Source organism: Hippocampus zosterae, chromosome 19 (assembly GCF_025434085.1).
Source record: "Hippocampus zosterae strain Florida chromosome 19, ASM2543408v3, whole genome shotgun sequence".
In the NCBI taxonomy this organism is placed as follows: domain Eukaryota; kingdom Metazoa; phylum Chordata; class Actinopteri; order Syngnathiformes; family Syngnathidae; genus Hippocampus; species Hippocampus zosterae.
The window spans coordinates 11712453-11728907 of record NC_067469.1 but is presented as its reverse complement, the minus strand read 5'-3'; the positions used below and the strand labels follow the sequence as shown (position 1 = coordinate 11728907).

General features: G+C 44.1%; 1 protein-coding gene across 3 annotated transcripts in view; it reads right to left on the bottom strand.

Annotated features, from left to right (window-relative positions):
- Nucleotides 1-211: 211 nt before the first annotated feature.
- The window catches only part of LOC127591907 (gastrula zinc finger protein XlCGF17.1-like), a 30185-nt gene continuing 13941 nt past the window's right edge, over nucleotides 212-16455 (bottom strand). The window contains exons 2-4 of one of the 3 annotated variants that reach the window (XM_052052202.1): nucleotides 6168-6323; nucleotides 897-1494; nucleotides 212-812 (exon numbers count right to left, since the gene is read on the bottom strand). In XM_052052202.1, the coding sequence (XP_051908162.1) occupies nucleotides 743-812; nucleotides 897-1494; nucleotides 6168-6323 (824 nt within the window). In that variant the 3' untranslated portion in view covers nucleotides 212-742. Of the gene's footprint in view, nucleotides 1495-6167; nucleotides 6324-16455 lie in introns of all 3 variants that reach the window. The other 2 variants (XM_052052201.1, XM_052052203.1) reach the window with 2 other exon arrangements.

Here is a 16455-nt window from a genome sequence, read left to right as displayed (position 1 = left end):
CTGCACTTAAAATAGTGAACCGCGTTAGAGCGAGGGATCACTGTACAAGCAAACCTTCTGTTTTGAGTCTCCTATTTTTATATCTCACTGCTGGAAAACCAGTCATGAATCTTACCGGTATTGAGGTAGGGAATTGAAGAAGACAGCTGATACAAGCTTTTTGAGCACAGAGAGCTTCATTGGCCAGCAAGCAACAAACATTATCAAAAAAACAAATTACATGGTTCCATCACACATTTTATGACAAAATGGATGATGTCCATTTTATTCAGGATCGCATCCAATAAAAGACAATTAAACACATATCAGAACATGTGGGGTGCTGTACAGTCAAGGACGGTAAAATTTAAAACAAAAAGAAAAAAGGAAACAAATAAAAAAAACTAAGAACTAAATCAAACAACCACATCTCCTCTGAAAATAGTGAAAACAAACTATATATAAAGACCACTACTCAAAACCAGATACAAACTAAGTAAATGAAAAATCCAAAAGTATTGTTGGCGATAAAGCAAGATTTTCTAATTCATTAAAACATTTTCAATGCAAGGAAAAGTACATGAAATACAATCAGCCTTGGTGCATGGACTCATGAAGACTGCACAGATGAGGTGAAAATTTCATTCAGAACGGTTCATCTCATCATCACACAGATTATTAATCTGATACTTCCACGAGAATCTTTGAGCACAAATGGAGTAGGCAAAAGATTTCTCACCAGTGTGGGTTCTTATGTGTATTTTTAGCAGGAAAAAGGTTTCTCATCGGTGTGTGTTCTTGTGTGGTTAATTAAGCTTCCTTTCCAAAAGAATCTTTGGCCACAAATTGAGCAAGAAAAAGGTTTCTCACTGGTATGCATTCTTGTGTGGTTAATTAAGCTTCCCTTCCAAAAGAACCTTTGGCCACAAATTGAGCAGGAAAAAGGTTTCTCACTGGTATGCGTTCTTGTGTGGTTCATTAAGCTTCCCTTCCAAAAGAATCTTCGGCCACAAACTGAGCACGAAAAGGGTTTCTCACCAGTGTGGGTACTGGTGTGTGCTTTTAACGTTACCTTACAAGAGAATCTTTGGCAACAAAGCAAACAGGAAAAAGGTTTCTCACCAGTGTGGGTTCTTGTGTGTCTTTTTAAATTTCCTTTATGGGAGAATCTTTGGCCACAGTCGGAACAGGCAAAAGGTTTCTCACCACTGTGAATTCTCACGTGTCTTTTCAAATGACTCAGGTAAGTAAACGTTTTGCCACACCGAGGACATTTCCAGGGTGTGTTGTCAGTGTGACATGTCTGATCACCATTGGACTCTTCATCCTCATCAACATTTGATGTGTTGTCACCATCTTTCGTGCAAGGGTGCTCTGGCTGCTCCTCTTTTTGAATGTTCAGGGCCTGCTCCTCCTCTTCCTCCTTAAAATGGGAGACCTCTATGCTGTACTCTTCCTCTTTAATTTGAGAGGGCTTTACATCTAGCTGCTCAGGACAAACATCTTTGCTGATATCTGCAAGAACACAAAAACACCCATGGAAATATGGTTTATAATTGCAATGAAGGTGATTCGGAGACCGAGATGAGTTCAGATTACAACTGCCATTACCAGCATCAGATATTAGTGGTGGATTTTCTTTCTTTCTTGGATCATTTTTATCCATGGTGGTGGTTTATTATTATTATTATGGCATTTTTTTAAAATCCTTGGTTATGTGTTAAAAGACTTGTCCAGAGTGGTGACATTGCACATTTTTGAGTGGTGGAAAAGTCCAGAGCGCAAATTCTACCACCTGCTTTTCACCTGTCGTGGGGCATTTCTGAACCATGAAAAATCATTTATCGCGGTATCGGTATATCACGTTTTTTCCCCCAATGTACTGTATTCAGGAACAACTCAGAGGTTTTGTCCATGCCTGTACGATAGCCAACGGGCACTCATTCAAGGCACCTCCCCAGACATGGGGAGGGAGCAGGAGAGATCCCTGTCCTTAGAGCGGGACCAACATTCCAGCTCCGAGGAGCGGGAGTCCGGAGAGATTTGAAGGACAGAAAGGAGCAGGATGGAACACATCTCTTGATGTCAGCACATTGTATTGTTCAGCTTGGTTTACGGTGCGACGTCGACCAATGACAGCACGAGTGTGAGCTGATTGGCTGCACATCTTCGCAAAACCCGCCCAGAGTGACGAGACACTCAGAAAGCCTTGTGTCACGTCACGCTGTTGATTCTCTGGCAAACGGTCTCTTCTATTTGCTCTGTGCGCGCCAGGGACAGAGAAGGGGGAGGCGTCCATCGTTACAGCCATTACTTTAGGGTTTATAAATTAATGGTGTAAAATAATGCAATCTACAATTGTCACGATATGAGAGAGAGAGAGAGAGACAGACAGACAGACACAGACAGACAGACAGACAGACAGACAGACAGGCACTAACTGAGCGGCTGGACACCTCAGTTGGTAAGGCACCGGTTTGGCATACAGGAGGTGGAGGTTCAAATCCTGCTTGGGGCAAAAAAAACACCATCCAGTGTGGGTCCTTGGGCAAGACCCTTCACGCCAATGTCTACCTCATAAAATGATGAGAGACAATAAAACTAATGATATGCTCAGACGTCGCCCGGCCAAACAAGGTCTGCATCAGGTGCTGGCGAACCAGAGCACCTTGATGAAAAATGGGCTACTGAAACAAAGCGGAGATGGGCGATATGCAATAACATGGCTCTGTTGGAATGCTACTACTCAAGCAACCCTCGTTAGAGGTGGGGGCTGAATGGTTACTTTGAAACCCACAGTCACGGTTGACCACGAAAAATGAGTAGATCAGTGTTCCAACATCTACAAACGGAAATTGCTGTCACAACTTGAGATTGATGAGGTACAATGCAGATTCCATGTTGAAGGGCCCCAGGCTGCCAGATCAGAGTAGGTCATACCAGAGATTGGGAGGCAAGCCCCAATGAATGCAGATGATGAGATTGGGAGGCCAGCCCCAATGAATGACATGCTGAGCGAGGCAGCAACTGACCTGAAAGCTCATATCATGGCGAGAATGAAAGCTGGGCAACCTAGAAACAGATTACAATGGCTATGTGAAGTACCACCTGAAAGTTTCATGGAAACTGAAAGGTACTGGAAAGGCATATGGAAGAAGGAGGTCACACATAACAGCAGTGCTATAGCCAATGAGAGAGGAGCACAGCAACCTCCCTGAACAGAACCCAGTTACCATAATAGTGGCAGATATACAGGAAAGAGTCTCAGATATGAATAACTGGACAGCACCAGGCCTGGACATGGTCCAAACCTACTGGCTAAAGAAAATCAAGCATAGCAGCACAAATGAACCAGTTGCTGAAGGATGGGACTCACCCAGGATGGCTCACCAAAGGGCGAATGATGCAGATTATGAAGGATCCCTCAAAGGGGACTATCGGCCAATAACCCGTCTCTCCAAAACATCGAAGCTCCTGTCAGGCATCATTGCAGCTGAGATAAGTGAACACATGGATCAATCCATGAACAGGACTAAGAGCCTTTGTTGCGAACTCGATGAGGATGTGGAAAACCCAAGTGTTCAACAAATGTGGCAGATACCAAGGTGATGCACTCTCCCCACTGCTGCTCTACATAGGACTGAACCCCCTAAACCATAGGTGTCAAACTCAGGTCCTGGAGGTCCGATGCCCTGCATGTTTTCCAAGTCTCGCTGTTGCAACTGATTCAAATGAACAGGTTCAATGTCAGGCTTGCACAGAGCTTGCTGATGGTCTGATCATTTCAAACAGGTGTGCTGCAACAGGGAAACTTGGAAAACATGCAGGGCAGCGGCCCTCCAGGACCTGAGTTTGACACCTATGCCTGAAGCCATAGGTGTCAAACCTATGGCTTAGGGCATAGGTTTGCAACCTGACAAACCTATGCCCTAAGCAACCTGACATGAACAGGTTAAATGTCAGGCTTGCGCAGAGCTTGCTGATGATCTGATCATTTGAATCAGGTGTGTTGCAACAAGGAGACTTGGAAAACATGCAGGGCAGCGGCCCTCCAGGACCCGAGTTTGACACCTATGCCCGATGCCAAGTAATCGTCAAGACAGGCTGTAGTTACCGCCTCAGAAATGGAGCTACGCTCAGTCACTTCCTCTACATGGATGACATATAGCAGTATGCTAAGAGCGGAAGAGACATAGACTACCGGATCCACACAACCAGCAGTGACATTGGGATGTCATTCGGGCTTGAGAAATGAATAATAATAATAATACATCTAATTTATAAGCGCCTTTCAAGACACTTGAGGACACTTTACAACCAAAACAAGAACAATAAAACCACAGATACAATTACAAATAATAAAACGAGAGATGAATTTAAACTGAATATGCGATTTTAAATAGTTGACACTGGCAACATCGCCGTTGTGAGGAGCACTAGCCGACCCAGCCATTCCGGCCAACACGCCGTGGTCCGCGGATCGGCCGCCATTTCTGTCCAGGATGAAACATCCAAGCTCCATGAATACATCAAGGAGAAGGATGGCGAACTCAGAGAATGTCTCAGACAATGGGGAACAGAGGATGAGGTGCTGGAAGAGGGACCATCATGGGAGGACAAGCCCCTACACGGGATGTAGGCATGGCCTCTGGTCGAGGACCAGAGTTGAATGGGGGACGGACACCACCCGAGGGGTGAGACGAGGATTTTTTTTTTTAATTGAGATTTTAACCGACTTACCAGGTTTGTCGACCTTTCTCATGTAATTGGACAAAAAAATCTCTGTTCAAGTCCTTTTCCTCAAGCCATGACCGTGACGTGTTCCTAACACTCGCATCTATTGCACGTATGTCAGCTTGCGTTTGAACATTGCGCTGGGCCCCGTACGTGTCCAATCACGTGTGAATTAGTTGACATAAAATTTTATTCAAATACTCGCTCGACATTCAATTATTAATCTGCCTTTTGTGTGCATACGTGCACCCTTTGTGATTTCCGCTCTGGCAGAAATGTCAAAATCTCTGAGATATAGTGAGGCCATAAGAATGCAAGGGGAGGGGTAATATTGTTACTAGTGTTTGTTACTCACCATGGCTACACTCATGAAAGCAAAATTTGGACAAAAGGGAAACACATATTTGCAGAAAAACGTGTCTGTCCAAACTCGAGCGTCATGTCGTGTCCACAAGCTTAGCTGTTGTCGTAGATCTAATCTTCTTTGATCTGTGACGTTGGTTGCGTCGGCGCTGATTGGTTAACACCCAGAAACGCGCGTGTGCATACATGAGCACGCTGACTAATGACTGTTTTAGGCAATTTTTCCTCAATTTTCCGGGGGAATTTTCATGAAAATTTGAAAATTCAGAATTCCAGAAAGATCCGGAGGACTATCATTATCTCTTTTAATCTGAGACTTCCATGAGAATCTTTGGCCACAAAATGAGCAGGAAAAAAGATTTCTCAACAGCGTGGGTTCTTTTGTGACCATTTAAATTTACCTTCAGAGAGAATGTTTTCTTAACAGGCAAAATGTTTCTCAGCAGTGTGAGTTCTTGGGTGGTGAATTAAGTTTCCCTGACGAGAGAATCTTTGGCCAAAATCTGAGCAGGCAAAAGGTTTCTCCCCAGTGTGGGGTTTTTTGTGTATAATTAATTGTCCCTTCTGGCAGAATCTTTGGCCACAATCTGAACAGGCAAAATGTTTCTCACCAGTGTGGGTTCTTTCATGCTTGTTTAAGCTTTGCTTGTGAGAGAATCTTTGGCCACAAGCTAAGCAAGAAAATGGTTTCTGACCAGTGCTGCTTTTCGTGTATGTTTTTAAAGTTCCCGCTGAGAGAATCTTTGGCCACACGTTGAGCAGGCAAAAAGTTTCTCACTAGTGTGTTCTTGTGTGGCTTTTTAAGTGTCCCTTCTCAGAGAATCTTTGGCCACAAGTTAAGTAGAAAGAAGGATTTTTCACCAGTTTGGGTTCTTACATGCCTTGTGAAGCTTTCCTCCTGAGAGAACCTTTGGCCACAATCTGAACAGTCAAAAGGTTTCTCACCAGTGTGTGTTTTTGTGTTTTTTCAAATCAACCTGACAAAACATCTTCCAACACAAAACATTTCCAGGGTTTGTTGTCAGTGTGACATGTCAGATCACCATCAGACTCTTCATCGTCATCATCAACATTTGATGAGGTGTTTTCACCATCTTTCGTGCAAGGGTGCTCTGGCTCCTCCTGTTTTTTCATGTAAAGAGCCTGCTCCTCCTCTTCCTCCTTAATGTGGGAGACCTCTCTGCTCTCCTCTTTAATGTGAGAGGGTTCTGCATCCAGCCGCTCACGACAAACATCTTCACTGATGTCTGCAAAACACAGGAAGACAAAAAAACACCCATGGAATTATGGTTTATCAATCCAATGAAGGTGACTCTGAGAGGCGAGATGAGCTCAGATTACAAAACAGTAAGTGACATGACCAGCATCATATATTAGTGGTGGATTTTTCTTTCTTTCTTTGATTATTTTTATCCATGGTGGTGGTGTATTTCTTTTTTTTAATCCTTGGCTATTTGTGAAAAGACTTTTACAGAGTGTGACATTGTATATTTTTGAGTGATGGATAAGTTCAGAGCACAAATTCTACCTCATGCTTTTCACCTTTCGAGGGGGATTTCTGAACCGCAAAAAAAAGAATGATTACTATACCGTGATCCCTCGCTAAGTCGTGTGTCATTTATCGCAGCTTCAGTACATCCATTTTTTTCCAAAGTATTTCATTCAGAAAAAAAAAGAGGAACGACTCAAGAGATTTTGTACATGCCTGTACTGTATCGGCAACGGGCACTCATTCAAGGCGCATGATTGGTTTTCGGTGCATCGAGGACCAATTACAGCACGAGTGGATTTATCCCTTGAGCTTATTGTCTATGCATTTTTACAACCCCGCCCACATTCACTTCCATGAAAATTCAGAGCAAAACCTCATTCTTCGCGGTTTTTCACTTATTGCGGCAAGGGCCCAGTACCCATCAACCCCGAAAAGTGAGTTATCGCAGTGTGTTTGTACACAAACACTCACACACACAGCGTACAAGAAAGACCCATCCTAATCTGTGAAGAACAATTCTTGGCTGCATCCTGCTAATGGCGTCCAGCAGTTGACGTTGTCGCATGCGGTCCTTTTTTGTTCTACAAAGTTCCTCCTCGTACCCTGCTGTCCTTCTTGCACACATTTTCACACGAAAATGACAACACTTGATGCTTACGATCTCCGCAGAGTGATGTGTTGATCACAAGTGCCTCAATGTTAGCGGCGAGCCAGCTCAGTTAAGCACTGCGGTCTCACCAGCTTCCACTCGCAAACTTGAGGTTAAGACAGTCGCCACAGTGATTTCTAATACTGAGCATGACGTACAGCGATTTCTAATACTGAGCATGACGGTTATCTGCCAGCGAGCGGCGTTAGCTACCTTACAAAAAGCTCTCAAATGAATTCATGCACGTCAGTGGTTCTATTTAGAATGTTATAAAATAATTTCTCAGCGGTCAGACAACCATGAGTTCACCCAGTATGAAAACTCTCAAAACAGCACCAAGATGCATTGTGAAGTTGAGATAAAAATAATACGTAAATGTTTACTTTACATAAATGACAAAAAAACAAACAAAACCCCACCCGATTAATTTTTTTTTTAAATCATTAAAAAATACATTTTAGTTATTCCGCATCCAGATCAAGTCTAAGGACACAGGGCCACCCCAGGTATCCAACCAGACGACTGTCATTAAGATCTGATGTTCCCATTCAAAATAAAAGACCTCTAAAAACTGACATTTTGACCTTTTTGCCTGATTTCAAAAAATATTTAAAAATGGATTTTAGATATCCCGGAATCACACAAGGTCTCGGGCACACGAGGCTAAAATCAGTTTTGTTATTTTGCAACATCAGTTTTTGCTATCTCGCAACCAGTTAGGATAATAAAAATGAAAAATGAATGCCCCTAACACCAGAGATGTGTTCCTCGAGCCGGTTCTTGGCCTCGAGGACCGGCTCGAGGACCGAGTGGTGGTCCGTGGTCCTCGGCCTTGGCATCGGAGTCAAGCCCTTGGTCCTTGGCCTTGGCCTCGGATTGCCGGTCCTCGGAAACAATGAGGGATTAGAGCCTCAAATCCCTTTTATAAGGACCGTAAAAATCACGAAGGAATCTAATAAATTCCATCCAAGGAAACCCATATTGATGGATCAACTCTGGCGCTTTAAGAGGGGCGGGTCTGCCACTGACAGGTAACAGTTAGGGCAACGTATAAAGAGCGGCATCAAAGTTAGTTTCAATCACGGTTTGTTGCGTTCGTGATCGGCAGTTTAAATAGTGTGTAAAGCCTTTCTGTAACAGTGGTGTCTTTTATTTAGTTATTTTTGCACAGTCGTCACGTTTGTGCGGTCGCACTAGAATGTTTGTTTGAACCAAGTAATTTGCGTTACAGCTGAAGTCATTGATGTCGGCAGTTCACTTCTGGGTTTGGCCGTTGGGATTTGGAGTCCTTTTGCTTGATTCCAGTTATGTTTGCTGAATGCTTTCTCATGTTTGGAATAATGAATATTGATAATATATACCGTATTTTCACGACTATAAGGCGCTATTAAAAGTCTAAAATTTTCTCCAAAATGGACAGGACGCCTTATAATGCGATGCGTCTTTTATATGGGCCGAGTTCCAAAATCTGGCTGAGACCCAACACGCTGTTTATATAGAGAAAAGGCGGAAGTGAGGTCGGCCAATCAGTGAAGTGCGGGGAAGAGGTCGGCCAATCAGTGAAGCGCGTCCGCGCACTTATATGTGAATTTGGAGAGAGAGAAAATGTGTACGTGAGTGACGACACGCACGCATGCGGAGAAGCGGTCGGCCAATCAGTGAAGTGCGTCCGCGCACTTATATGTAAATTATGGAGAGAGAGAAATGTAAATATATGAAGAGAGGTGGACGTGAGGGAGGACAGGCACGCAGGGGGTGGGTCCGGCAATGAGTGAAGGGTGGGCGTGTAAGGCACGCCTCTAGCAGGTACCAGCACATGTATAAAATGTGAGTATGTGCATTATTGCAAAACAACTTCGGTTTTGGTTTTCAAGAACCCCCGAAAATGAGTTCCACAAAGAGACACGCCTGCGAAGCGCAATTCAAACTCCAAGCCATCGGTTATGCAGTGAAACATGGGAATCGAGCAGCCGCCAGAGAATTTAATATCAACCAATCCATGGTTCGCAAATGGAGGAAGCAGGAGAACGAGCTTCGCCAAGTCAAAAAGACCAAGCGCAGTTTCCGTGGAAATAAGGCGAGGTGGCCAGAGTTGGAAGACCAACTGGAGCGGTGGATTCTTGATCAAAGAGCAGCCGGCAGAAGCGTCTCCACGGTCACCATTCGACTAAGGGCGAAAACGTTAGCCGAAGAATTGAAAATTGAACATTTTCAAGGAGGTCCGTCTTGGTGCTTTCGCTTTATGAAACGGCGCCATCCATCTATGAGAGTGAAGACGACCGTGGCTTAGCAACTTCCAGCGGACTACAAAGAAAAGCTGGCCGTTTTCTGCACCTACTGCAGTAAAAAGATTGTCGACAAACGCATCCAGCCTAACCACATTACCAACATGGATAGGTCCCGCTGACTTTCGACATCCCGGTGAACCACACTGTGGAGAAGAAGGGGACCAGCACGGTTGCGATACGCACAACGGGGCACGAGAAGTCAGCTTTCACTGTCGTTCTTGCTTGTCATGCTAACGGACAGAAACTGCCACCTATGGTGATTTTCAAGCGAAAGGCGCTGCCGAAAGAAAAGTTTCCAGCCGGCGTCATCGTGAAAGCAAACCAAAAGGGCTGGATGGATGAGGAGAAAATGAGAGAGTGGCTAAGTGAGGTGTATGTTAAGAGACCGGATGGCTTTTTCCATGCCTCGCCGTCACTCTTGATTTGCGACTCCATGCGTGCCCATCTCACACCAGCGGTGAAAGACAAAGTCAAGCAAATGAACTCCGAGCTTGCCGTCATTCCCGGAGGCTTGACGAAAGAACTCCAACCGCTGGACATCGGCATCAACCGGGCGTTCAAGGTGAAGTTGCGAGCGGCATGGGAAAAATGGATTCTCGATGGCGAACACAGCTTCACGAAGAGTGGGAGGCAGCGCCGGGCTAGTTACGCCAAGATCTGTGAATGGATTGTAGCTGCTTGGACGAACGTTGCTGCTAGTACAGTTGTTCGAGCTTTTGGCAAAGCCGGCATCATTTCCGTGGAGCCACATGACGACGAGAGTGACTCTGACAACGAGGGGGAACCCGGCGGTTTGGATGGATTACCGATACTTGCACAATTGTTTAATTCGGACACAGAAGATGACGACTTTGATGGCTTTCTGAGTGATGCTTGAGCAAAAAACGTGAGTACCTTGTAAATAAAATACACCCGAACTCAGTTCTGCTTTCGTTGCCTTTTTAAAAACGTGTTTAAGCTTCGAGCTTCAGTGTGTGCTTCAAGCTAGCGTGTTAGCGAACGTGTTAGCATGCATGCATGCCGTATGTTTAAGCGTATGTTTTACCACTTTAAAACTGCGCCCATTCGTACGGTGCGTCCTGTATATGTGTAAAATACAGAAATGTCACCCATTAATGAGACTGCGGCCATTGGTACGGTGCGTCGAATAGTCGTGAAAATACGGTAGTTAAAAATCTGGGTTGATTTAATTATTTATTAATATTATTGTGAAGTTGGAGGTATTAATTAATGTAGTATTAGTGGTAGTGGTGATAATAGTCGTACTCATAGAATGGGAGATTCAGCCATCTCGTTACCTCTGCGTCCCGCGTCCTAGACGCATAATTTTCTCACGGGACGCACAGTTCCAAACAATGTGCGTTTTTGGGACGCAAGGAAATTTCTCAGTCAAAACAAACAAACAAACAAAAAAACTACTGCAAGCCTGAGGATTTCACAGTTACAATCGTTACCGATAGTGTGTCGTTTCCGTAGCGTCATTTTCCCGGTACCGAAAAATAGTTTAATTATAAAAGTCACCGCACTTGAATTGACTGTGTGATCCACGCGATTTCATTGCGCCTCTATGTGTGTTTGTGATGTGGTGTGGTGTGTGAGTGTGTTTCTTCTAATTTACTTTCGTTTTGTTTTCAGTGTTGCAGGGGACACAACAGATGACGTTATGTGCGCATGCGGGTTATTTTAGTCCGCAAACCGAGGAATCGCGCGGATGAAAGTTTGAGATGGCGGCAAAAAAAACTCACCAAGGTCTACTAATTACGATATTTAAGAAATGGGAATGCTTGTCTGATTTTTCGTATGAATCGTCCAAAGGGCGTATCACTAAACTCACCTGTGACGTATGCACAGAATGCGAGAGCAAAATACGACACGAGGAAAATTGGTCATTAGATTTGTAGGCTAATCACTGTGAAAAATAATATGAAACCGTATTGGTTATTCTATAATTTACTGGTTGTAGCATGGTAACTTTATGAATAAAACATTAGTCACAAAGTGTAGTAATGCTAATGCTAACTGTTGATAGAACTAATGATGATTTAAAATTTATTTAAATTTTTGCAGCATTTGTTTATCATTGTATGTATATGTTGTTGTTTGTGTTATCAGACGCAATTGAATAAGTAGACCCTTTCAGAATTCGAAATTTGGGACTACCAATCCATAATGGCACTCATACTTTTCTGATCAGCGAGACTCGCTGCCGGTAAACTGTAAAATTATCACTGAGAGATTACCGCTTTTTCTGCAGTCAGTGATTGACTTCGATGCAAAGTCATTTCTCAACTTGTGTTCTGTGCCACGGAACACCTGTTGAGTGTTGATTTGTTTCATATTAACAAACTACTGCACTAAAACATGAATTCATAAATGTATACCATATGATTTTATTTTTTTCTCAGTATAAATAACACATACCCTGACTGTTCTACTTTTTGAATAAAAACACTTCATTCAAGCGTGAGGGAGTGCAAAGGGTTATGATGGAGGGGGTGTTGCAAATCATGAAGAGCTGCCAAGTGGTATGATAGCATTGTTTTATACATGTCCTCGGCTAGGCCTCAGTTTCAAAATCAGTCCTTGGTCCTTGCCCTTGGAGTCTAGTCCTTGGCTTTGGCCTCGGGTTGCCGGTCCTTGGACACAACACACCGTTTACGGCAACCCCCGTACTCGCTGGTGGACACCAGCAGTAAGGGATGCCATCAAGCTGAAGAATGAGTCCTATTGGGCCTTTATGGCCTGTGGGATCTGAGAGGCAGCTGACGGGTATCGACTGGCCAAGCGGAATGCAGCTTCGGTGGTCGCCGAGGCAAAAACTCGGCCATGGGGGGAGTTCGGTGAGGACATGGAAGCCGAATTCAAGGAAATTGTGGTCCACTATCTGACGTCTCAGGAGGGGGAAGAACACTGGATGAACACTGTTTATAACACAAAAGCTGAAGTTCAGTATATGAACAAAATACAGGATAACAAACTTAGGACTATTTACTCTAAAATGAGACAAGTAACAGACCCGGTGGCTTTTTTTCCCACTATCTCACTGTCTCCAACTCGACCTCCCCTCGATCGCCACCCAAGACAGAGTTGTGCAATCAACTTTTAAAGCCAGCCACGGGACGCTTCGAAGTCCTCGATGGTCATTGTTAGCGCGATGGAACTCGCCTTCTAATGAGCGCAGCATTTAGCGTAAGGTTTTTAGCAAGATAACAGGTAAAACATTTCAGGAAATGTTTGTTTATTCGACTATCCGTCGAGCTACAAGCAATTTACTCTGAGCAGCTAATCGGATGCATTCCACTCGATCTACGCAGATCTACGAAGATATTGAGGTCCCACTTGGCCAATGGGAGGCCAGGATGATGCTTGATAAGCCAATGGTAGAGCAACTATGAGTACCATATTTTCACGACTATAAGGCGCCATTAAAAGTCTTACATTTTCTCCAGAATGGACAGGACGCCTTATGATGCGGAGCGTCTTCACACGAGAGAAATTTTGACTTTGCTGTTGCTGCTCCTTCTTTCCACTCGGCAATGCATAGCAACTCACACTTTAGCATGTGATGCGTTCAATGACAACTGGGATGTGCAGTCCTCTGCTTCTGATACAGTGGATGAGGACTTTGATGGATTTCTGGGTGATGATTGATCGAAAAACGTGAGAACAATGTACGATGGCTAAATAAAATACACCTGAACTCAGTTCTGCTTTTGTTGCCTTTTTAAAAAACGTGTTTTTAGCCTGTATCTGTATGTCTTGGCATGCTAACGTATGCTTCAAGCTAACGTGTTTTTAGCGTGCGCGCATGCATGCCGTGTGTTTATAAGCTGGCGTATGTTTTACCACTTTAAAACTGCGGCCAATAATACAGTGCGGTTTGTCTATGTGTAAAATACAGAAATGGCACCCATTAATGAGACTGCGCCCAACCGTACAGTGCGTTGAATAGTCGTGAAAATACGGTATGTTGCATTCAGGAAAATCTGAGCGGTGAATGAAATAAAAATTGTTCACTATTCTAGTAAAACTCATGCTAATAGAGTGACTTACATGTCGCCGTTTTGTATCGAATGAGAGAAAATAGCGGCGCGGATAGTTATTCTGTAGTTTCGAGCGGGACTTGCTTGTGTTTGCGCCACTGCGTGCTTCTGTATGGCTTCGGGTCGTGGAAATTTCGTTATGAATTGATTGTTAATTTAACATCGTAGTCGAAATTTTAATGCATAGGTTTTTAGTCCGGATGAGGGAATTTCCGTTTCAAAGATAGGAATATTTACTGTACTGCGGTTGGATACTTAGAGTTGCCTCGTATGGAAACATGGGGTGGCCCAGTGTGCCATAGACCTGGTGTGGTTGCAGAATAACTAAAATAAAGGTTTTCTTTTTTTTTTAATCAGAAAAGAACAAAATTACTGATATCCGAGACCTTTTATTTTGAAATGGGACATCAGATCTGAATGAAAGTACCGTGGTTGGATACTTGGGGTTGCCTAGTGTTTTGAAACACTTCTGATACTCAATTTGAATGAATATCAAGTTTTATAAAGGATCGTTGGAGATAGGCACTCAGAAATAACGACAAGACACTTCTGGCTACCAACAATAGGCACTTTATTGGTCACACACAGAAATGATAACACAGTTCAAACAAGTTGTATGAAGCTAAAGAACTCTTACCGTATGGCATAAGGGTGGAGAGCCAACACCCTCAGCAGAGTGAGCTTCGATACGAGCTGGGCGTTTCGTACTTTGACCCACACCGGACTCTGCTGAGGAGCATCGCTCCCCTCCTTTTATCCTCTAAAGTGTGTGCATCGGGAGAGGTGAAGTCCTACTGGAGCGCCGCAGGGCATCCAGGGTATGGACATAGAGAGGGTGACCTCCTACAAGTACCTTGGTGTTCTTCTGAACGACAAACTGGACTGGTCTACAAACACGGACACCCTGATTAGGAAAGGACAGAGCCGACTCTTCCTACTCAGGAAACTGAGGTCTTTTGGGGTTCAGGGGTCACTCCTTAAGACGTTCTATAACTCGGTGGTGGCCTCGGCCATCCATTATGGCATTGTCTGCTGGTCAGGCAGCATCTCAGCCCGGGATAGAAAGAGACTCGAGCGACTGGTCAGGAAGGCCAGTTCTGTCCTGGGTTGCTCCCTTGACACTCTGGAGGAGGTGGGCAACAGAAGGATGCTAACTAAGCTAAAAGCTATGATGGCCAGTCCCTCCCACCCCCTCCAGCCCGCCCTGACAGCACTTGGTAGCTCCTTCAGCCAGAGACTGTTACACCCGCGCTGCAAGAAGGAGAGATACCGACGCTCGTTCCTACCGACTGCTGTCAGGCTGATGAATAAAAAATAACAATCATAATAATAATAATAATTAAATTATGTGAAGTAAAATTGTAAATAGTACTGCGATTTATCCATTGTGTTCATATTGTATTTAATTGAAAGATGTTTGTTGTTTTTTTTTTCTCTCTCTCCTTTCTTCTTTCTACATACATTCTTGCTGCTGGAGGCTGTAAATTTCCCCAGTGTGGGACGAATAAAGGATATCTTATCTTATCTCCCTACGCCACACTGTTTGTTGTGTAATCAAGTGGCATTGATCTCAATCAAGTTTTGACAATTCAAACAAAGCAGACTATGAAGTCGTCAAAGCAGGCTCCAGAGTCCATCTCTGGAATTGCTTAGGCAAGCAAGTCACCAAGTCATGCAATCATCTCAAAGCAGTTTTTTTCACTGAGAAGAAATACATTGATTAAAGAAAACATCACAAAAGATCTTAATATACCACCTAGTATGCCCTAGACTTGGTCTGTTTGCGGGATAGCCAAAATTTGTTTTCTAACTATTTAAAAAATATTCTGACAGAGTTATCATTCTCCCTCGGTGAACGCATCGTTAGTTGACCACCAAGAAATTTCGTTACATTATTTTAAATCTAAACCACTGACGTGCATGCATCAGAATCAGAATCTGATCAGTTGGAAGGCTTTGATTTTAAACGTGGCCAATGCCGCTTGCCGGCCCCACTTTACTGTAATGCAGAATTTAAACAATCGCTGTGGCTGCTGGCTGGACATCAATTTTGCGAGTGGAGGCTGGAATGACCGCAGTACTCAGAGGTGCTTCCGAACGTAATGGCACTACTTGGATTTGCTGAGCTTTTTACAAAATCGCAGTGTACCGGAAGATTCCCTCAAAGTCATGGAGCAAGAACGTGTATTTTGACATTGGCCATGATTGTTTTTCACTCTTTCGTGCTAGCAAGCCTGCTTAAGCTACAGCTAGCACAAGTTAGCAGGGAACTCTGGTATAAAATATGAAGTACTTTGAGCATGATCATGCAGGCAGTTTATCTGTTGTCGGCATCTTCGACTGGTACACTCCTTCTGTAACGGTGAGTCAGTCAACTAAATTGTGTCGCGGACAACTGGCTGATAAATCCAAACGGAGTCCTCGATTGCCGACAGTGCTGAACGACGCGAGCCACGATCTTATCGAATCCGTTCATTTTCACTTGCACACTGGCACAAGAACAACCCTTATGCGCATCTTTTACATTCATGGCCAGAATAGGTTTTCCGTACACCTGGATACTGAAATCATGACAAGTAGGTAGGTGATAAATGCATTTTGATTTAAAATCTCAGGTTCCAAAGAGACCCCCTCCGTGAGTCGTCACCTTACCGTGGTGGAGGGGTTTGTGTGTCCCCAATGATCCTAGAAGCTAAGTTGTCTGGGGCTTTATGCCCCTGGCAGGGTCACCCATGGCAAACAGGTTCTAGGTGAGGGGCCAGACAAAGCACGGCTCAAAGACCCCAATGATGATTGAAATAAATGGATCTAGGTTTCCCTTGCCCGGACGCGGGTCACCGGGGCCCCCCTCTGGAGCCAGGCCTGGAGGTGGGGCTCGTTGGCAGGCGCCTGGTGGCCGGGGTTACA